General features: G+C 41.6%; 1 protein-coding gene and 1 long non-coding RNA gene across 2 annotated transcripts; one reads left to right on the top strand and one right to left on the bottom strand.

Annotated features, from left to right (window-relative positions):
- Positions 1-748: 748 nt before the first annotated feature.
- Positions 749-5227, bottom strand: LOC142601037 (uncharacterized). The gene is made up of 2 exons (XR_012834595.1): positions 3713-5227; positions 749-2400 (listed from the first exon to the last, which is right to left on the bottom strand). It is a non-coding gene; the product is annotated as an uncharacterized LOC142601037 (long non-coding RNA).
- Positions 5228-5234: 7 nt separating this feature from the next.
- On the top strand, positions 5235-23181 carry UBE2N (ubiquitin conjugating enzyme E2 N). The gene is made up of 4 exons (XM_075748680.1): positions 5235-5387; positions 21307-21553; positions 21741-21881; positions 22497-23181. Exons 1-4 carry the CDS (start codon positions 5358-5360, stop codon positions 22535-22537), a joined length of 459 nt encoding a protein of 152 aa, XP_075604795.1. The 5' UTR covers positions 5235-5357; the 3' UTR covers positions 22538-23181.
- The last annotated feature ends 354 nt before the right edge of the window (positions 23182-23535 follow it).

Here is a 23535-nt window from a genome sequence, read left to right as displayed (position 1 = left end):
TACACCTAAATAACCGCCGTGGAGGCAGGCCTCGCAGGAGCTGGGCTGTAGGATTTAAATGGGGACTATGGGTGACACCAGTCTGACTGAATGTTGTACCCAAATTTCCTCTGAAATGCAAATATAAATGTTGCTTTATAAAAGCCAACCAGCAGCAACTGTAGCATGACAAGATCGCTTTTCTAAAGTGAACCTGCGTTTTCAGGCACTCTGAATTCGGGAGCAAAGCATCAGGGAGCAGCACTGTTCCCTCAGGGCAGGTGAGCTGGGAGCCGAAGGCACCCTGACACAAAGCTGTAGAGTCAAAATAGCAGCTAACAAAGCCTTTGCTGATCTAAGGGCAGTACAACCATCCAGAGTCCTGTCTGATATCCTTCAACTGTTTATCAGCATATATCTGACAAAATACAGGCATATAATATTCCCAGGTTTCCTCACATTCTGCCTGAGGTGCAGGGTTTATTTCAGGATATGAACGGAGCAAACAGTAAGCAATAACAACTGCTAAGACAGCATCAGACAGAACTCCAGGCAATGAGTCTAATGAAAAAAATAGATTTAATTTAAACAAAAATATAAATCTAAATTACTTCCAAACACATTGCATCTAAATCTTACAGCCTAGCAAAAGAAAAATACCAGATAGAGTCAGGGAGGGCAGCTGTCTAAATAAGGATGCATGACTTCATTAATTACAATACTTGGGATGAAAGCAGAATGTTTTTTCCCATCAAACCTTTATTTTACCAAAAAAAAAAAAAAAAATGCTGAAACCCTCCACAAGTTTTGACAAAGTATACATGTAGCACTGTGGAAAGCTAGTTTTTTTGGATCCATTTTTTCTTCTCTACTTTTCTCCTCTCTGTCCCCCTCCCATGCTCTCCAAAAAACTTTTAGGTTTTCATCTAGGTGGTTTTAATGGCATTGTCTTATGTTTAATGGTATATGTGGCTTTGAAAAACTGTATGAATAAAGAGTCCCTGTGCCATACTTCTCAAAATATATAATCTAGCAGAGAAAAATAAATACATTTTAGCTACAGCCTTGAACTCCAGAGCACAAGTGCTGAAGTACTGTTCTACCCAGGGAAGCAGAAAGAAGAAGCATGCTAGGCTGGATCACCCGTGGTGCTTCTCCAAGGATGTCTTCCAAGACACATGCCAAATGGAGGATATGCACACAGAGCGGTGCAGGCTGCGGTCCAGAACCCAGTTACAGTGGCAATAATGGCTGAGTGGAAAATCCTGAAGGACAGGAGTAGACACTGGAAGGTCGTTGGGTTGGGGAAGGACCTGGAAGATGCAAGAATCTCCATGGGGTGTGGCTAGCTTGAGGAGACAAAGCTCCTCTGGCACTTAGGTGTCTTGTTCCAGCTCTGCTTCAGAGGATTAAGTTGCCTCCTTTGGGAATTTGAGAATACTATAAAAGAAGGACAATTTTTACTATAGCTTCTCCTGGAAGATATCCCTTGGCGCAGAGTGAGCACAAAGAAACAAAGTCTAAAGCCAGGGTTCTGGAGTAGCCAGTTTGGATGGCTTTTCCAGCACCTATAGGGATACTCAGGGATCTCTGCAGCAGTCCTTGTAGGAGCTAGAATGACTTAGGGGAACGACCTAAATCTTTGTAGATATGACAACAGAAAACAATGGTTTTGCTCACTGCCATCTCCTGAGCAAGGGGACTTCAAAAGCCTCTTCCTAAGAGGAGCCAGAAAGAGAGGTGTCATGAAAACTGCAGCTTTCCCAGCATGTGGCAGGCCACTTGCTGAGCAACAAAAACTGTCAAAACATAATAGTTTGCCAGACTGACTTGCTGCAGCTTCAGACCGAAGCAAGATTCCTGGTCTACAACACCTGAAAGAGGACATTGAATGCAACATTCATGAACGTTTGTTTGAGACAACTATGCTCCACTCTGTTGTTGCATCTCACAGACACAGGACAAGGTTCACAGAACAGAAGTTCCAGCCCTTTCAAGAAACTGAGTGGCATTTTACTCGCATTGAGCCTAAAAACATCTTTTAGCCGTGTTTTCTTCCACTTGTGCCAGTTCTTTAATGGACTGTATTCCGAGAGAAGGGTAAAATTAAAACAAACAAACAACAGAGTAGGAGAAGGCAGAAACAAAGAAAAAGAATTCTGCAAGCAGTGTAACAAAATGCATTGGTTTCCAATTACTTTGGTCTTGAGGATATGGCCCAGTGAAAGTTATTTGATGTCTAATAAAGTGTTGGAGTCATGGAGTCCTCCTCCTAGTGGGATTATCAGCAACATTTTTTTTCTTTTGTCTTCTTACTTTCATAATATTCACAAGGAATTGCTATCTTTCACGAGGAATTGCTTCACCTCTCCAGCTGTATCTTCATATTTGTTTGATGCTGGCAAGGGCATACGAGGGTTACTAGCATAGGACAGAAGGGTGAAAAGGCATCATTTGGTTTAAGGACCATTTCTGGTCTTGGTCCCTAAGCTGCCTATTGTATTATGTGAAATTTATATAACATGAAGAGAACAATTTTAAAAATAACCTAAATATTTGCATTTTTTCTACATATGTCAATATACCTGCTAACTCAAAATGAAGGCTCCCAGTTATTACTGGGTGTCATAGCAACATGATTACAAATATTTTCAGCTATTCACAAAGTTTCAAGATTATATGAATGGTAATTTCCTCTTTTCACTAACCTTCTATCCTGGTTTTTTTTTTTTCTTGACTCCCTAAGTAAAGTTCACTGTAACCCCATTCCTGAAAACGAATTAGATTCTCTGCCCCACCTGCACACTGCTCAGTGGTAAGCAGTTATTTATACACAGGTCTGCACTGCATTGTGGTCATCACTAGATGTTGTTAATTCATTTATACCAACCTCACTGCTCTCCCAAGTGACAGACAACTTGAGAAGGCATTACTGTATTTATGCCTTGTAAAATTTACTGCAAAGTAAGCCTTCATTTGTGAGGATCTGAGTTCTAGAAACGGGCACCAAATACGACCTGAAAATTCTTCCAATTGAACAAGGATTGCTTGAGAGTAATTTTAGTACCACACAGGTTCTAACTGCCGCGTATGACCCCAGGCCTGAGGTTTACATTTGCTCATACAAAGAACATCTCGAATACTCTACTTTTCATTTAGACTATTTGTTCCTGCAAAAGGGATGGGAAGCTGCGCTGTAGTCATTTGGAAAGGCTTTGCATCTCTGTGTGTGATCTCACCTATCTGAAACCCCCCCCCCTAAAAAACCCAAAGCAACTAACTAGTAAATCACCAAGGCTGCCACCACCAGAATTAAACAGTAAGACACTGTGCATCCTTAGGAGAACCCTAGCAGCCCAGATTATAATTGTTTATTCTAAGGTACCAGATGTGCTATACTTCATTATCTGTGAAGCTAGGGAAAAAGAGGCTGACATGCAGCTGATAAACACATTATCTTACAAGGGTTTTTCTCCACCTTAACAACTTTTTTTTCTAGAAATCAGCATTTCACCTTTTTTTAGGTTAGATGGCAAGTACTGTGAAGGTGCTGAGTACACAAAAGTATCTACTCAGTCTTGTTTAGTCGTAGCAACAGGTTGTAATAATTAAGTAAAAAGAAAAATCCGTGATTAAGGAATAGTTGTGTGTGTAACTAGCAAGACCAGATTTTGCTGAAGGACCACATCTAAACACGGACGTTTCACATGCTCATGTACGCAAATGAACTCACCCATCTCCTCTGTTTAATGAGGGGGTGTTATCGATGAATGCTTTAAGCCCCAATTCTGCAAACGTGTTTTCATGCACCTCTCTTGGTGCGCATCACTTCATTGTTGATTTGACTGACTTCAGACAAAGTTACATTCTGAAAGTTAGGAGAGGAATTGAGTGCTTAAGGGGCTGAGGATGGACACAAGAGTTCACAGAGATTTTGGGTTTTCATGAATTGGCATGAAGTTTGGCATTACCGGTGTCTTCAACAGCTGGGGATATCAAATAGTGTAGAACAACTCTGTACTTGGTAGTTGCCTTCTATAGTGCCAATGGCTTCCTGAGGAGGATAGAGAAGGAAAACTAGGTAAGTTTTTGAGAAGTATTGTAGGGAGGGTGAAGGAAGGAGGCACACCACTCTTCCAACACATGCTTCATGTTATCGTAACCATCATGTAATAGTATAAATGCTTAAATTTTAGGATACAGAACATGTTTGTAGTATCTGTGATAAGAGTGTTTCAGAAATTACACAGTCCAGATTTACCAGTGTCACTTTCCATTCTACCAGAGGGTATAGAAATTATGTAGATTATCTAGTTTTTAAACTAGAAGAAAAGACTTGACTGGGAATCGTATGTACACAGGCTCCTATTCCTGGCTGTGCTGCTAGCCTGCTTGGTAACCTATGGTGAATTACTTCATCTTTCTCTGCTTTTATTTCCCATCAACCACGGTGCGCAGTGCTAGATGTTTCTATTACTATGCAGCTGCAGTAGTGTCCTAGGATGCTTGTGTGATAATTGTATTCTAACTTCTACAATGTTTCTTTCTGCTAAAAACGAAGAAGGGTCACTAACCAGGTGTTACTAAGACAAAGATGTTCTCAGATCTTTGTGACAGGTTTAGCAACACTCACACTGCCTAAAATGAGGCAATGGTACCTGTTGTAGCACTGCGGTGCACAAGACGACAAGACACACCGATGACATCCTAATTCTGTCAGTGTTGCGTGATGACTCCCCACGCTTACTACAAATGGCCTGCCACTGCAGACAGCCGGAGACCATCACGCAGGGGGCGAATCAGAGGGACCGTAAGCAGCGCCGGCAGCTGGGCTCTGCCGGCTCGTACCGGGGTGGCCTGGGAGGCCGCTGCCCCCGGCCTTGCCTGCTTCTCCCGCAGGACTTGGAGAACTGACCGCCCCCCCCCGGGCCCGCAGGCTTGGTGCCCCGACCCGTTTTAGATTGGGGCAACCAGCCGGCCTACGAGGAGCGGCGGCGGGTTCGTCCCGCCACCCGCGGTCGGGGCCGTGCGGCCTCAGGCAAAAGGGGGTGCGGGCGGCGGCGCCCCCTGGCCCTCCCGCCGCCTCACGGCCCGTCCCCCCCTCGGTTCCCCCTCCCAACCCCCGGCACCCCCTCCGCCGCGCTTGTGCCCACGGCCAGCCCAGGGATCCCCGCTCAGCCGAGGCGGCCGCCCTGCCCCCGGAGCGCCCCGCAGCAGGGGCACCGGCTGCCGGCGAGTGACCGTCCGGGCGCAGCCTACATTGCCCGGCATCCCGCGCCGAGGGCGGTGCCACCGGAAACGTAGCGCGGGCTACTTCCGGCTGTGCGCGAGCCCCGAGCGGTAGGTGAGCCCGCGAGCCCGCATCCCGACGAGACAAGATGGCCGGGCTGCCCCGCAGGATCATCAAGGTACCCCCGCTCTCCCCGCCGCCGCGCCGTGCGCGGGGCTCGGGGGGCGGCCGGGCCGGGTCCCGCGCGGCGGGCAGGGAAGGGCTGGGCCGGGCGCCGCTTCCGGTGCTGGGGAGCAGGGCCGCGCGGGGGCAGGGCCGCTCCCAGGCCTGTTCCTTCCCCTGCCGGGCGGGGGGCGACCCGCTGCCGGGGGAGCGAGTGGGGGCGGAGGGCCATGCCGGGCCTGGCCTCCCCACCGCTTCCCGCCGGCGGCGGCTGTGCGGCCGCCCGCGGGGGTTCCCGGGCCTGGCGGCGGCGTGTGCGGGCGGCCGGGCGGGAGGGGCTGGGCCCTCCTGGCAGGCCGGGGGCGGCGGGCGGGAGCGGGCCCTCGCCTATCACGGTAACAGCCCGAGCGGCGGCGGCGCCTCACGGTCGCCGGTGCTGCCGTGCGTCGGGTGCCAGCGCATCCTTTCCGGGGCCCGGAGCTTGAAAGGCACCGCGCGCACCCCCCACCCCTTTCGGCCGGCGGTGCGGCTCCTCGGCTGGCCCCGGCTCCCCGGCGCAGCTTTCGCCGTGTTTGGGCCGGGGATCGCGGCAGGCGCGATGCTGCTCGGGTTTCTCCTCCTGTGCGGGAAGGGACAAAACACAGCGAGTACTTAAACGTGGGCTTGAGCTGTACGTCGGGGGCATCCGTACCGGTACGTGCTGGACCAGCCTGGTTACTTAGAACCGCGCTCTGCGCGGTCGGTCCGTACGGCATTGGCGTCTCTGTGCAGGCCGTTCAGTGTCTTGCTTTGACTTTGATTTGCCAAGCTTTGTAAGGGCTCTCAACTTTGGGGTACTTTCAACTGACACTCCGAGAGCAATTTCAGCTTAAGACTTGAATAATTTGGAGTCATTCAGCAGAGACACAGGTAGCTGCATTGCAATGCCCGTGAGTCTTTTTGATAGCTTGGTCCTGTAGCTAGTACGGATGTTTGTGCTGGGCTGCTATCTCCCCCTGATGTGCAGTGATGTAAATTGAAGCCCTCAGATTTGTGGCCACTCCCTTTACGAAAGTTACTGAGTGATTCTAGTAAGGTTTGTTAGCCTTCGTAGGAAATAACAGCACCCTTGTTACTTGTGGAAGTGAACAAATGTCACAAATGATTCATGACACTGTGAAGCTTTCTTGGTTGAGTACACAGTGTTGGCAACTGTTGTAAAACACCTGAACATAGAATATACTAATTAGTGGATGAAAAAAATAAAACTAGCTTTTCTCTAAGAAGCCAAACTATCTAATAGGTGACAGAGGAGACAAGGCAAAAATAAGGCGGGAGTGGTGTTTATCTTGTGTGAAACAGACTAAACCATGATTACTGCTCGAATTGTAAACAGTAAAAATAACAAAGACAAATCTGATGGAATGAGTTTGACACTCATCCAGCTGCCTTAGTGCACAGCATGTAAAGCTGAATATATTTCAGTTGTGAGAGGGAACACTGATTCATAATATGGTGGAGCTGGCATTCATCACAGATGTAGGAGCTCAGTCATAAGGCTGGTGTCCGTGTGAAATTTTTTCAATAGTTCTTGACAATTCCCCTGAATAAAATCAAGAAGCGCACCCACTTGTAAGCTGGTGCATAAATTTCCTTCTTGATGCATTTGGTTTTTTCATACTTTTCTATAAAAAACCTGGAGCAATTCACACGGCTCACTTCAAAGATGTGATGGCTTGGGAATGTTTCTTCTCCCGGAGAGGGGAGGTGGAAGGCAGCAGCAGAAAGACCTAGAAACTCCAGATTTCCTCTGGAGGATCCCCCTTAGAGTTTTTGGGATTATTATCTTTTGCAGGGTGGTGTGCACGGTGGATTGTGTCTTTCCATATGTGCATTATAAGTTGTCTGCAGCCAGTCTAGAGCTTTTAAATCTTGGATTGGTAGTGTTAGATGACCAACTCTTTAGCTTCTGCGCTGTGCATGCATTAGGTTGCCAGATGTACGTATGGTGCAGGACTTGAATCTGACTAGTTATTACAGATGCAAAACCATGCAAAGTCATATTGTGGAATATCGCAGCTGCAGAGGTGCAGACTTAGAGAGATGCCTGCTTGAATCTTCAGGAGTCTCAAGTGATAATTGTTTTGACCTTTTCTATCCTGCCAGTCTCAATGTTAAATTTGCTCTTGCTGGTTGCCTTAGGCAAGGAGGAAAGAGTGAACTCTGCTACTACTGAGAATTTGAAAGATCAGGAAAGGAAAGGGAAGAGAGAGAGAGGTAGGAAATAAAAGAGCTAAAGAAAGGTGAAATAAATCCAATAACAAGAAGATCCAATTTTCTTTATGCACAGTAGTAAATGTGATGATAAATAAATAGCTTTAGGTTACTGTTAGGAAAAAACCTTCTCCTTTTGGTCCACATGCTGTCTTTGTGTTGTCATCTGAGGGAGACCAGCGATGGCTGACTGGGGATAGGAGTGCATGTTTGGACTATAATGAAGAACAGAATCTAGCTGACTGCTCGAAATGCAGTTGGCGTTCCTCGTCTTGACCGACTGCTGGCAGATGGCCTGGTGCTCAGGTTGACTAGCGGCCCTGTACTCCTCAGCCTGCTTCTTCGCTATGTGCAGGCTGTCATCTGGCCCAGTAGGAGAGCAGTAGCTTTCCTTGTCTCAGCAGAGAGTTCTATTTATATTTCCAGTACTTTCCCAAATTCAATTAGAAGGTGACAGTATAGGTGTCGCAAAGCAGTTATTAGAGAAGATTCAGAATTACTCCTGGTTTGCAGTCCTCAGATTACATAGAAACACAGACTTTAAACAAGTGTATGTGGGTAATGATCTGTGAGCTCAAGAGATTACTTGCTTTAGAGTTATGACTTAGCGTAGCACATCATGCTTGGCGAGTTGAAAAATGATGATATAGTTTTGAATCTTTAAAGATAGAAGGTTTTCAAATTCTGATTATATCTTTTTTGAATAGAGAAGAGGTATTTTTATTTTCTTTGGTAGTCCAAAACCAGGGGCCCTCTGAGAATCACTTTGACAAGAAAATCTATTAATGTAAGATAAAATAAAAATGCAGTATGGCACATTTACATATATGTGTGGTTTTGATGCTGTGAACTTTTTTCCTACTGCACAGTATTAAAAAGTGAGCCTTTGCAATATACACCATAAATAAGCTCAGCGATTTTTACTTTCAAGCACTTATTATGCCAATTCTCTCCAGTGTTGCAAAGTCACGTAGCTCCAGTCGAGTAAGGAGTTGAATTGCATCTGATTTTTTTTTTTTTTTTTTTGCTGACATTCAAACCACCTCATTGCTGTGTCAAGTGCAGTTGGTATATCTGAATGGGATGAGCAATGCTGCCTCGTGTCATCCTTTCAAATCTTTTTTCTTCTTTCTGCTGTTTTCAGTGCTGCAATGATCTCATCATTCAGGATTTGATGTCCAGATTTGTGTTGACTGTGTGGCCAGTTGTTAGTAGCACTTCTGTTACAATCATTGCAGCTGCTCATATTGTGAAGTAACCATCTGAAGCAGTATTTGAGACTTCAAATTTTTTTTATTAATTTATCAGTGTTAAATTACTGAGGCTATGATTTCTTCCCATGCATGGTAGTGTGTTATTGTCTGAGATATTTCTTCCTTGCTGTTTACTGTGAGAAGCTATTTTCACATTGCTGCTAGTGAGCTCCTGCTTGCAGTATTTTTGAGAATCTGGGTAACATTTGGACTGCTGAGTTATAAAATGTTGCCTCAAAGTATAAAACTTCTGGAAGGTTTTATGGAGTTTGTCACACGTGTGGTGATGGGCACTTAGAGCATTCTATATTAGAGGTCAGTATAATCAGCTTTATATATATTTTTTTTAAATATAAATCAGGTATTTAGCCTGCAACTTATGAAACTTTGTATAAGTTCTTAAACAGTATTACTGGCAGTCAGCTTGAAGTTTCTCACTTTGTCTTGGAAGCTATGGGTTTCTGGGGCATGGAAATTTGTATCCACATGAAAGTTGCTATTACTTCTTGATTTCTCTGAGATTTCCAGCCATTTTTTTTTTATTTTCTGGATAAAAAAATTAAATAAAAAAGACTGGAGGTAAGCTTAATACCTTTTCATGGTATTTTGCATTTGTTTGGATGGTGGTTAGGCATAGAAAACATTACTTTTGGACAGTGCTGTTCCTTGGCATTTGTCAGAGAAGCTTTCTAAGTACTGATGCTAATGTTTTTTTATCACTCTGCACACAACTGTTTTATTCTGTACTTGTCTGTTACGTTTACACAGCTTTCAGTGTATCATCAAAATTTGTTCTATGTAATAGTACAAAACAAAACCTCATTTTGATAGTTAGGTGTGACTGGTGGGTTAATAGTGAGAATCAAGTGGCAAATTTTGCCATAGATGGCATTTGGACAAAAGCTCTGTATGAATTATTGTTTGCTTTAATGACACTTCGATAGTTAACTCTGCACTGTGTATTAATGCAAGGCTCTAATGCAAATATGCTCTGTCAGTATAACTACAGGAATGGTTTACACTATTAGCTTAGTGAATTTTAGTTACGGCTCACTTTACTATAGCTGGAGATGCACCGTGCAAAGCTTGATCTGTGCTAGTACATACGTAATCCTCTAGGAATTTGCATAGGATCTCGGCTTCACAGTTTCAAAGTCCTGTAATCTGCTGTGGAAAATTTGAGAATGAGGTCATTCTTAGTGGAGAGTGATGCTGACCTTAAAAACACCCCTCTTCACGTTACGGTTGTTTGGTAACAAGGTCTTCTTCCAAGAGTGGGTAGATTCTGGATTTTTTTTTTTTTTTCTTGGAAGGTGCTGTTACCTGCAGTATATTTACCTTCGTCTCACTGTAAGTGACTTTGCAGTAGTTAAAGTTATTTGGTGGCAATGAGAACTGGAGAACCAGAAGTGCATGAGGGAAGATAGCAAGCAATCCAGAATTCACGTTGCTTACTTAACAGAGATGTAACTTCAAGTTGCCGGACAACTGTCCATAGATTGAGTACTAGTTAATGGTTTCTAAATCTACTGTTCCACTGTTGGTTCTTTTTTTTTACAGCCAATGCCTTTGACATGTTGACATGCAGAACATTTTCTAGCTTTTTTTTGGGGGGGAGGGGGGTAGATACAGTTGGGGCTGGTGATGAGGTCGAGGAACCTGCAAGGTGGTGAAAGCATTAGTGTACAGAGACGTTTGCCCAGTAATGAGTCCAGGAAGTGGAGGCTTGTGGGATGCAGACGCTCAGGGGTTATATGGCAAGTTAGAGAAGAATTCATGTGGAGGCCAGCTACTGGAAACCACAAGTGCAGCCTTCTATTTATGATGTTTGACATTTGCTTTACAGTTTAATGGGCATTATTGCTAATTCTTTTTTTCTAAAAGGCAGACTTAATTTTCAGAAGACTTACTCCAATGTAGTTGTTTTACAGTGATACAATTTTAATCTAAACATACTGGAATCTCTCTGACAATATGACATCTGCTTAGGTAACCAATGTATTTTCAGTAGTGCTGGTTATAGCCAGTTCTTTACACAATTGTACCTAATGAATTGATAGACCATGGAAGAATTTCTGCCAAAATGTGATATGCTGTTATAAAAAGTTTTTGAATTAAGTCTTTGTGGTTTTCTGAGTCAGCTTTATCCTTATACGTAGAAGACAGTTTTGACTGATAAACTTCACTTTCTCCTACTGCCTCCCCCTCAAAAATCAAAGCAAACACATGCATGTGGTTTACCTTCTTGTGTGCAATTTATCAGTTCTTGGTGAAGGAGATCAGTGTGATCTTCCCCTTAGCCCACTCTGACAGAACAGGAAAGAATTGTCATTTGGCAAGTAATTACAACTTGTCTGCGTGCCAATATGCTGCTTTAAGTTTTACCCTATGCAGCTAAACCCTTTAGTTTCTATTTCATACCCTGAAATTAATCCAAACTATTAGATGTAGTTGGAAGATAATGGCACCAGCAGCTGACAAGGTTTTCCTGCAATCAGAATAAAAATATGAAACAAATGTATGCTGTATGTAGCATGAATAGAAATGCTGAAGTTGATGGTGTACTTCTGTGGTGTTTGCAGATAGCCAGCACCAGGTGGAAAAGTTACCACCTAGTTAAGTTAGATTAACCAGAAGTTCTCAAGGTGATTAGCCTGTAGTTCGTGTATAGCAGCCTCACTATATAAACAGATTTAGTCTGGCCCATGCTGGCACAAAAGTTCTTGTGCCACTGCAGTATATTTGGACTGATTTGGCTCAGAACTCTGCAGTAAAGGTTAATTCTTAAGCCAAATCAGTTCTGTGATCTCTTGTTTGACTTTGCAAATGCTTGGACTGATGAAGGGGGTGCACGGAAGGGTGACTGTACAAATTAGTGCTGCTGCTGAGAAGTTAGAGCTTCCCACTCATGCAAACCCTTGCATTTTGAGGAAAGGAAAAGGTGGAGGTAGTTACAGATGTGAGTGAAATTGATGCAAAAGGACTGAGAACCAGGCTGAAATGGTGGAGAGAAAAGCTGTTTGACTCAATTGTAAACTCAACCGCTGAAGCCAGTGAAGACTGAGATAGAGGACTTGCACTAATTTTTAGTCATTGAGAGTGGAACTTAGGTGTAACTCTTTTTTTTTTTTTTTTTTAAAATCTCTTCTGTGTTTTTATTGGTAGTGACTTTTCATCTGCTTTAGAAATCTTCCTGGAGGACTTGACAGCAAATGTCTGATCTCTCCTAGGAAGCAAATATTGAAGAGACTGATGAGCAATCAGTTAAACTGAAAGATATCTCTCTTTCCTCATCACATCTTCTCACACATAAATTGGTATGCGTGGTACCCTCCAAGTCATAAGTGTTATCATTTCAACTATAGCAGAAAATGGAGCTAGTGGCTTTCATTTTAAGTCTGTCATCTCTTCTTGAAAAACTAATTTGCAATATCATCTGCGGAGTCTGAAACTGTCTGCCACATCCTCACTAAAAGTGCTTCTGGATACAGCAGTTCAGACACGTTTCAGATTAAAAGTTACCTTGTGTTTTATGCTGTAGTGGGTTGATGTTGGCCAGATGCCCACCCAACCACTCTTTCACTCTGCCTTACTCAACCAGGCAGAGGGAGAAAATAAGATGGAAAAGCTCATGAGTCAAGACAAAGACAGGGAAATCACTTACAGTTACCATCACAGGCAAAACAGACTCTACTTGGGGAAAAATTAATTAATTAATTTATTGCCAAGTAAAAAGAGTCAGATGGTGAGACACAAAGACAAAACAACACCTTTGCCCCCCTTTTCCCACACTCATTTTCACTCCTGACTCTTCTACCTGCCCTATCCCTGATGGTTGAGAGGATGGGGAATGGGGGTTTGTGGTCAGTCTGTAACAGCTCATCTTTGCTGTTCCCTCTTCCTCACACTTTTCCCATGCTCCATCGTGGTCCTCTCCATGGGCTGCAGTGTGAATGTCTGCTTCGCTCCTGTCCTCCATGGGCTACAGGGAGTCTCTGCTTCAGTGCCTGGAGCACCTCTTCACCCTCATTTTCTGACCTTGGTGTTCACTCTAGTTTTGCTCACACTTCCTGCCCCCCCCCCCCCCCCCATTCTCTGATGTTTACTATCCTGTCTTAAATACATTTTCCCAGATGTGCCACCAGCTTGGCTGATAGGCTCAGTTGTGTCTTGCCATAGGTCTGTTGGAGCTGGCTGTGTCTGGGTAGGGCAGCCCTTGGCCTCTTCCCACAGAGGTCACCCCTGGAGCTCCCCTGCTGCCAATACCTTGACACCTACACCCTATGCATATGCCTAGATGGTTTTGCAGTTAAACTAGACCATACCAAATACAAGTTTTATATCCCAAAGAAGTGAGGCAAGCTGATGTGTGTTTCTTTCAATCTGTGTGCCTCTTCTGTTTTACCAATAACTTTCATTTAGGCCATCTTGGAACTGTTGATGCAATGTTGCATCCTATTGTTCCTTTTATAAGTGGTCAAGGCTACCAAAGAAGTTTGGTTTATAGCCAGCTGTTTGGAGACCCTTGCTTGTAGCATCTATGGAAGAAATGTATCAACAGATGTACAGATTTAATTCATTCATACTGGTGCAAGATGCTTTTACCCACAGCCAATGCCAACTGTTCATCAGTTTCTGTTGGAAGTTACAGTCTTCTAATAGATGGCATAGAGTTTATATGCTGTCAGTCAACATTTTTCAGGTTAAAGATCTCGTTAAGAGAGCCCAGCTCACTTTTCTTGAGTTGAATTGGGAGTGCTGACAGGGTTTACTTTGCAAGGTGGTGATTTCTGGCAAGTGGGCAGCAATAAGCACTGGAAGTTGAGCTGTGAGTTGTAATTCCTTTTGCAGATTCAGTCTTATTAAGACAAAGATACTCATCCATCATCTGTCTTCTGATCAGAATAAAGCCACCTAGGGTTAGCTGAACCTACAGGTATCAGTGGATATTATCTACATTTTTTCACTGTCTGAATTAGTACCTTACCTTGGCCTGACAAAGTTGTAGGGCTGTAACCTCCATTTTAGTAGATGATGCGGAAAGTAAATCAGTTGACTACTGCATAGAGAATTGAACTAGTAAATGTGCTGCTGAAAATACAGGGAAAGGATCATTCCTCTGAGACTTTGCATAAAGATGTGGTATTGTGTCATTTTAAACATTTAGCAGCTCTAAGACCTGCAGTATTTTCTCTTTGCATAATAGGCCTTATTAACGTTTTCTGTTTGGAAGTTTCAGAATAATTTTAGCACAGCTATGTTGACCTCTGAAAGCCTTAATGTTGTTTTCTCTTTTTAAGGTACTAGTATAAAGCTGCTAGTCATAAGGATGCTTTCCTGTCATCTCAACACTATAAAAGGTTACTAGATAACTGTTTGTAACAAGTAAGAAGATACACAGAATCTTTGGTGTTTAAGACTTTTATAGATGGATGAAGACTTTAATTTAGCAGTTTACTATCTGTTACTGAAATTAGCCCTGTTGGTAGTTAAGCTTCTTCCTTTGGTATGAGGAGGTAACCTCTGTGTTTCCTTTTTAGGTTGGTTACGGAATGGTAATCTGTTACGCTAGTATCTTGCTGTGATTAACGTTGCAGCCTCAACTCTTCAAACCAGCCCTTTCACCAAAAGGAGCAGTCTGTTCTCCCGTCCTTCTGACAGCATGTGTTTGCACCCTCCTTTTTGTTGGCACAGCTGTTTGTGTGGACATTTGGTGAACTGCCTCAGGGACTCTTCTCTCTTACATGATTTTTTTTTTTTTCCTTCCACAGCAGCTACATGCTATGTTTCACCATGAGGTGAAGAGGCAGCTATACAGGCAAAAGTGAAGGTGCATAATAGGCTAACGTGGAAATGCAGCACAGCTTTTTTTTCTTCCTTTTCCAAGTAGCTGCTCATTTATCAGCTTAAAATATTCAGGCTTTGTAAGATGTTGGGATTTCTATAAGCTCCCTTTGTTCTAGTGCATTTTATGAACTTCACCAGATGATTTCACAGCTTATATTAAAGGACTGTGTAGAGCAGAAGACCGTGTTAGATTATGTCAAAAAGTTTATTCCTTCAATTGTAACATCTCACTAAAGACTACTGTATTTAACTTGTGGATTAATATGCAGAATTTTTTGCTGTATAGGAGTAATTATTGAATATGAAATAAGAAAACTAGGGTATCAGGACATTAAGCATGCGGACAGCTGAATTAAGCAAAGCAAATTTGGCTGAAGACATTGAACTTGGATTTCTTCTTTGAGCTATGCTTTACTGACTTTGCAAGCAAGCTTCTTTCCTAAATTCTAGTGGCCTTTGTAAAATTTCCTGCATTTTGTAGGTGCTAGATATTGATTTGTTTTTAACTTTTTTAGCCAACATCCCTTGGCAGGCAGTGTGAAATTTGTGGTGATTAACTATTGTCATAGTACAGGTAATGGAATTGCAATTATTTTTCTAAGAATATAGTACTCCTTTCTAAAAAGCAATGAAAAAGCTTTAAAAATTGTCTAATCCCATGCAACAATATCTTCCTTCACCACTGGAGTGGTCTCAGTCAGACAGATGAAGGTTTAGAGATTTCAGTTCAGCTGCAGAGGTTCTGCTATGTAAAAAATAATGTTCTGGGCTTTTTCTGCAAATAGTTGCATACATGAGTTTTCTGATTGTAGTTATTTGCCACTATGCCACTGTTTGATCCTGCCTTAATCTGTTGATAGCAAGTAAGGTTTCTGAAATAGCAGTTTGTTTTCCAGAAATGTAGCATACAGAAATCTTTTCTTGGTTGTTTTGACTGAGGCCTTGGCAACTTCAGGCTTTCATAAACACTTTTGCAAGACTGGAAGTGATTAAAATAGCAGTGTATTTCTAATGGATTCCTTCTTTGTATACTTATTCATATCTCCCTGTGCTCTAACAATTGATTTTCATGCATGTCTGTATGGAAACATCTTGTGGGTTGTTCAGTTCACTTCTTTAAAGATGGGCTTTGTCTTGTTCTGGGTGTATGAACCAGGAGAATCCTGGTGGTTGTGTCTGCTTTTCAGTAACTTTTTTTTTCTTCCACTGAAAGCAGGATAACCAACCAAAAGCTTGAAGATTGAAACATACCCCCCTGCAAATGGATCTTTCATGTTAGTGTGGCATCTCTCAGCCTTGGCAACCCAAAAAACCCTCACCTCCACCTCCTGGTCTGTTGGTCTCTTCTAAAGATCACAGCACTTTCTTCCTGAGGCTTCTTGTCCTCACAGGTTACTTAAGAACAGGTTGAGGGTTTCTCCCCCCGCCCCATCGGGTACAATTAGTCTTCAATTTAATGTCTTCATAGAAGAATAGCTATGCAGAATGTCAGCTACACCATCTGTCCCATCCGTTTCATCTGTCACTCTACTTCAGGCCACCTGTGTTAATAAGAAAGCTTTGCTTTTGCTTGTCAAAACACCTTCAATATTTCTGTGTTTTTTAACCACTTAATTAAAAGTAAGAAAGATAAAATTGGGGGGGTATAAGCAGTTGTGAATGACAATGTGATGGGTTTTTTTTTTAGTACTGACTGGCATGTATCTTCATTTTGGATTTATTAATTTTCTTTAGTCAATGGAAATTATGACATTAACTTGGAATTGGAAACTGGAATAAAAGCAGGAGCAAGACGAGATCTCAATCTAAAACCATTGCAGAGTATGACAAATAGAAGTAACTGCCTATGGCAGCATGGGATACTTCATTAAATGCTTTAGAGATCAAAAATATGTCATTAAATCTCTTCTGTGAAACTTACTGCAGTATGCTAGAGGAGAGCCAATAAGAAACACTATAAAGTGCTGTTCTGGAACACTTATTTAGATGGAAATTTGTATTCCTGTGAAGATAAAATTAACTGCTATATTGTGAGCATCAGAACTGCAAAACCTAGTTTTCTGTAAATTTGTCCTTTATCCTCTTTAATATTTGGGTGTCCCAGCTCTCTTTATCCTTATTGGCAGGTTTTTTTTGGTATGCAAGAATAGTACATACTTGGTTGGAATAAACTGGCCAAACAGCATGTAATTTCAGAGTTCTTCATACCTTTCTCTTTGGTAGCACTGAGCTTGGTTTCTGTCTTAGCCACTGGCAGCTTACAAAACATAAAAGTTAGAATAGGACAAGGGGTTCGAAGGCAATTTTGGGGAGAAAAGGCGAAAGTAACAGATTGCATAAAACTCACTTCCTCAGCTAAAAATGTGTTAGAAAGACTTTGCCTTAAAGGACCCTGGAAAATGAAGTATTGCATATGCTTGATCTTCCTGATTAAACTTAACTTCTCACCTTTTTTAACTAATTAGAAGCAATTTATTTATTTAAACACATTTGAGAGACTATTTTTCACCAGGGTGACCATCCTCGGGGGGGGGGGGGAAGTATTATAAAATTACAAAATAAGATCAACATGTAGTTAAACACTTCCTTGTTTGTAGCTTGAGTCCACATCTTGTGACTCTCTTGTGGGTGACTATCTATAGAGTGCTTTTGGGTTTTTTTTGGTAATGTACACTTAAAAATCTTTAAGCAGCTCAGTTTCCTGACCTGCTGCATGGTGTTGCCCTGTATAGTGACAACTGTTTGTCTCGAATATGACTTATTTCCTCAAGTCTTATGGGAAATCAAATTGATTTTAGTATCAGCATGTCTTTAACTGGCCATCTTACTGTAAAATGTGGAAGTCAAGTCCCTGATAGCACCTTAGAACTGGACCTACTTGTATGTTTAAGCATTTTATATGCTTAGACTTTTTTGATGAATTTCTCCCTTTCTGTTCTTCAAATATATTGAAGATATTATAAATCTATTCATAATTTAAGGGTAAAAGCCTTATTTACTGTCAGAAATTAGCAGGTGGTGTTGATGTATTTAAGTACAAACATTTCACGTTCTTTTAATCAATGGCATCTTTCTTGTGTTTTTCATAGTCTAACAGGCTTGTCTGTGTTACACTGTTTTTAAAAGATGCCTTTTCTGAACCAAAGATGCTTCTCAGCTTTTGCATGAAACAGTAGCGATGTATGTTCACAGGAGTCAGGACCTATCATATTTGTGTGTGTCAGATGTTTAGCTTGGTGCTTGCTTTCAGTGTGATGGCTGCATCAGAGCCTGGCAGGTATGAAAGATGAGTGTCAACCAATTCTCTCTCACAGATTTCTTGCAAGTATTCCTCCTCATCTCTGTTTGAAAACAGCTTCAATTATGCTGATAGTGGAGAAGCTCCATGCACAGTGCAGGAAGTGAGGCATGCTTGCTTAAAGCATTTTTCATCTAATATTAATGTTCCACAGGGGGCCTGTATAATTTCTGAGTAGCCTCAGCACTAGTGTAGCTGCATACAGCATAAATCCTTTTCTTTGCACTGCCCTTTTCTGTGGTGTTTTATAGCAAGATAACTGTGGCCGCATAATGGAGAGGCATAAAGGGCTATCTGAACACGATGACATACTAGCAGTGGTATAGTCCCTTCAGTATAATGCAGTACCTCAATTAAAATAATTGTTTTTCTCATACATGGGCTCTCTTATTGTTTATTGACAAGTGGTTTTTAGTGGCAGAATGTGTAGCTCGCAGCCAAACATTGCTCCCTCAGTTATGCTGGCAGGTAGAAGTGCTGATGCTGCTGCCAGGGAACTGCTGATTCTGGGTTATTTTAAGTCAGGATTGGCTGCCCAATACGGGTACAGTCAGCATACTGGTGTAACTAGGGAGGCAGTCTGAGGACCAGAATGACTGAGTAGGGGCTAGGGACTGCTGAGATCAGCCCACCTATTAAAAATGTTATCCTTATTAAAAAAAAAAAAAAAAAGTAGTCTTAAATTTGAGCATGCCCATAAGAACCAAAATCAATTTGCCTACTAGCGTGTATCTGGCGAAGTCCAAGTGGTAGCAGCTGTGAAAAAATTTTAAAAATTGAGTCTTTTTGTTAAGTTAGTTCTTTTTTTAATTTCAAGTTAGCTTGCTGTATTAGTTTGTATTTGGCATAAGACATGGTTTCCTCTGCCAAAACTGTCAAACTGTAATAAGTATATGGTCCTTCATAGGTGGAAATCCAAAATTGTCCCATTTATCTGTGGCAGCACTTATACCAAAAACTTGCTGAAAGAAATGGAGAATGTCTTATGCATTTACAGGGATAATCTCTAGTTTCTTACTCACTGACTTTCATACCACTGAACTAAAGCCTTAAGCATTTGTTATAATTGCTTTTTTTACAGAATTACTGTACAAGTAAATAGCCAACAGAATACAAATTCTGAGCACATTATAAATGTATGTGTATCGTTTAAAAAATACTTGCAGAAGTGAGTGTAGACAGCTCTGAGAAGTTTGGATGGCCTTCCAGTAAGATGTGTAAGTGGTGTTGGCAGCAAATGCCTGTGTAGATAAGTAGGCAATGTGTAGTCACAACAAGGAATTAGACCAGATAAATTTATTTTTATGTTTGAGTATTACATAGTAATAACTTCAATATTATGATTTGTAGGACCTTGACAATTTTGAGATGAATAACTGGATTTTTGGCATTAATTATTGTGACTTCACTTCTTTAGCAAAAAAATAATCAAATATAAAATATAAAATGAGATATTATTTAATTACCTCAAGACAACCATATCACTTAAATGTTGTGTAAATTTATTTCTACAAAATACTAGTATTGTAACAGTCCAGCTATGTTTGAAGAACGTATTGAGTCAAGTAGAGATAATCTATTTTGTGCTTTTATGATACACAGAATAAATATGCTGTAGAACTAGCATAATAAATTAATACTACACCTACAAGTTACCATTTTTCATCAGTAGAAACAGGATAATTTTTCTTTGTGAAAGTCAGCACAGGTGGTGAAAAAATTAACTGTACATAGTAAAAACAAGCTAGAGGAAAAGCAGGAAATGGGGCTAAAATTGCCTGAGGAAATGAGGCTTCTGCAGGACTTCTTGTCCCTGCCTAATATCCTTTTGCCTGTTTTAGCCTTGGGCCCTGTTTTATAAGGAGGAGCAGAATGGTGTCTGTAAGACCTGTGAAGGCTGGTGGCAGAGGAGAAGGAAAGATGTGCAGGACTTGGTCTGTCCGCTCTCGGTGCGTTGGTGGGATGCACGGTCAGCATGTGGGCAGCTCTTAGCTATGGGCGCGGCATGGTGCCTGAGGTAGGAATACTGCACCCAGCTCCGGGGTCCCTAGTACAAAAAAGAAAAGGCATGGAGCTGTTGGAGAGAGTCCAGAGGAGGGCCATGAAGATGATCCAAGGGCTGGAGCACCTCTCCCATGAAGACAGGCTGAGACAGTTGGGGTTGTTTAGCCTGGAGAAGAGAAGGCTCTGGGGAGAACTAATTATGGCCTTCCAGTACCTAAAGAGGGCCTACAGGAAAGCTGGAGAGGGAGTGTTCATCAGGGAGTGTAGTGATAGGACAAGGAGTAATGGGCTTGAACTAAAAGAGGGTAGATTTAGATTAGATGTTAGGAAAAAATTCTTCACTGTGAGGGTGGTGAGGCACTGCAACAGGTTTCCCAGAGAGGTTGTGGAGGCCCCATCCCTGGAAGTGTTCAAGGCCAGGTTGGATGGGGCTTTGGGCAACCTGGTCTAGTGGAGGGTGTCCCTGCCCGTGGCAGATGATCTAGATGGAACTAGATGATCTTTGAGGTCCCTTCCAACCCAAACCATTCTACAATTGATGCTGTAGGCAGAGGAACTGGACAACAAAGAATACAGATTGCTGTAGGAAACCAGGCTTCTCTGATTTTGCTGCTTAAAGAACAACTTGCCTGTCTCCTACTGTTTGTTAGGGTGACTTTAAACTTGGTTATATGTGGGCTGAAAGTGCTCACACCAAAGCTATTTATGTGTATATATGTCTAAATATATAAAACATCCTTACAAACACCTTTAGTGTGGCAGCAGAGTAAGTACTTTGAAGTTGAATCTGATTCTGGTAAAAATGTTCATCTTAAACAAGTCCACCTTTGTTAGAGTAAACCTTGAATGCTTTCTGTGAGTGGTTAACCCCTTTGGCTTTTCACTTAAGGGATTTTCTTTCTATTTAAGATAGAATGGGAAATGCTTTTGGTATTTCATTGTGGTATTCTTTAAAGTGCTTTTAAGTATATTGAAAAAAAATAACAGCTTGGCAGTAGTTTAATCAAAAGTTAAATTTGAGGGCAGCTTAATTGTTATGTATTACCTTGCACTATAGAAGCACATGCTATTACAGCAGTTGAGGGATCTGAAATGAGATGCACACCAGTTTACCACATCCTCATCTGCTTTCTGCAGGTGTTCTTTGACTTCAAGATACTTGTTGTGGATGTAGGCAAATAGCTCATCATGAATACTTACTGTTTTTAAAATAGTTTGTACAAGTCATGTTTATTTTAACTGGGTTGTATTTGTTATATTGCCTCTTCTTCTTCTTCTAGGAAACCCAGCGTTTACTGGCAGAGCCAGTCCCTGGGATAAAAGCGGAGCCAGATGAAAGCAACGCACGTTATTTTCACGTGGTCATTGCAGGTCCACAGGATTCCCCCTTTGAGGGTGGGACATTTAAACTTGAACTATTCCTTCCGGAAGAATACCCAATGGCAGCTCCTAAAGTACGTTTCATGACCAAAATTTATCATCCTAACGTAGACAAGCTGGGAAGAATATGTTTAGATATTTTGAAAGGTAAGTGCTACCTTGTTTTCTTTCTTTTGATCTTGTTAAGTTCAGAAACTTGTAAATTGACCCTAAAAAGAGATTTCACTTGTTTAAAGAATGCCTTGCTTATTCCTTAATCTGGGAGAGGAAAAGTTGCTATTTCTGTAGACTCTGGCAAATATGGTGTTTCATACTCCTGTAAATGTCTCTTCAGATAAATGGTCCCCAGCTTTGCAGATTCGTACAGTTCTGCTATCAATCCAGGCTTTGTTAAGCGCTCCCAATCCAGATGATCCACTAGCAAATGATGTAGCTGAGCAGTGGAAGACCAATGAAGCCCAAGCCATAGAAACAGGTGATGTATCTTACACTTTTTTTCTCTCCTAGTTTTAGGAAGTAGCTGATTACTAATTGGTTGGGGGATGCAAATCCTGACCTCTTGTTTTATGTCTGCAACTTGCAGAAACAATTATTACATACAGTCATAGTACAAGTACCCTGAATGTGCCTGCAGTAGTCTGTCTTCAAGTCTGTGAGGCTTGCCAGAAGAAAAGCTTTCTCGATCTGTTTTGAGTTTTCACGTTCCTAAATTGCAAGCGTGTTTAATTTGGACTTGTTGTAAAATAAAGGTATGCACCACTGCTTTTCCTCAAAGCTTAAGGAACAGATTATCTGATTTCACAAAGTACATCTCTTCCATACCCACTTCTGTTGCAGGCTGTAATGGATTGAAGGAATTACTGCATTATGCCTCTTCACTTCTGGATCCACTGCAGTTAGACCACTTATAAAATATACAAAAGTTGACAGTTGCTGGAGTTCAAAATTGCACTTAGAATCTCAGGACTGATACATCTTATGTACTTGCAGCAGTAGTGTAAAAGCCATCTTTAAAAATAAGTATTTAAAATGACTTTACTAAAGCCTGAAAAATACATCTTTTCTTAAATGTGTTTCTTTTTCTTTACAGCCAGAGCATGGACTAGGCTATATGCCATGAATAATATTTAAATGTGCTTTGAACATCAAGTGTGCATCACTTCTCCTGTTCTGCCAAGACCTCTTCCTTTTTTGTTTGCATTTAATGGACACAGTCTTAGAAACGTTACAGAATAAAAGCCCAGACATCTTCAGTCCTTTGGTGATTAAATGCACATTAGCAAATCTGTGTCTTGTCCTAATTCACTATTGTACCGCATGAGCAGAGGCTAGAAGTATCATCGGATTGTTGTGAAATTGTTTGAAAGCAGCAGCACATCTCTGCTTTTAATCATTTTTCCCATCATGGTTTAAGTATAAGCACTGTGAATGAAGGTAGGCAGGGTTAGCTGCGGGGCTTTTTGTTTTAATTTTGTGGGCTCCTCCTCCCTTTTTTATGGTGATGCTAATTGCATTGGTAAAAGCAGCTAACCAGTTATACTGTAGAATATACCCTCTAGCCCAGTCTAACTTAGACGCTGTAGATGGACAAGCTTCATTGTTTGAACAAAAAATGGGAACATTAAACATCCATCACTTTCACTAATAATATTGTGATTCTGCTGTCAAGTGTAGAAAAAATCCCTCCAAGAAAAAGCTTGTGACCATTTTGTATGGCTTGTCTGGAAAATCTCCTGTAAATCTTATGTTTTAGTAAAATATTTTTTGTTATTCTACTTTGCCTTTGTACAGTTTATTTTGCTGTGTTTTCATTTCTCCAATGTGACAATCGTATTTAAAAAAACTGAAACCAGAATTGACAATTTGTCTTCACCATTCTGACAGATTAAACAGTAAAGAGGTGGAATTCACAAGATTTTTTTTTTCTTCTTCTGTTTGCTTGTTTTTTTATTAGCTTGTGTTATGTGGGTGACCTTACCTGGCCAATTTCCTATGAACTTGTATTTGGAGTGACTTTTAGAAACAAATCTCTGATGTAACCACTGTAAACGTAATTTTAGTAATGCATTGATAAGCATTTTCATGGAAATAACACTACTCAAGTAGGAGGATGAGCACAAATGACAGCA

This window comes from Balearica regulorum, chromosome 1, assembly GCF_011004875.1.
Source record: "Balearica regulorum gibbericeps isolate bBalReg1 chromosome 1, bBalReg1.pri, whole genome shotgun sequence".
NCBI classification, from domain to species: domain Eukaryota; kingdom Metazoa; phylum Chordata; class Aves; order Gruiformes; family Gruidae; genus Balearica; species Balearica regulorum.
The sequence above is the reverse complement of the archived record's forward strand: the minus strand, read 5'-3'. Positions and strand labels throughout refer to the sequence as shown.

Bases quoted from the DNA above. Each gene is read 5' to 3' on its own strand.
- UBE2N (XM_075748680.1), top strand. From the start codon at position 5,358: ATGGCCGGGCTGCCCCGCAGGATCATCAAG. The intron at 21,554-21,740 runs GTAAGTGCTACC...ATGTCTCTTCAG, and splicing joins ATGTTTAGATATTTTGAAAG to ATAAATGGTCCCCAGCTTTG. The intron at 21,882-22,496 runs GTGATGTATCTT...TTTTCTTTACAG, and splicing joins AGCCCAAGCCATAGAAACAG to CCAGAGCATGGACTAGGCTA.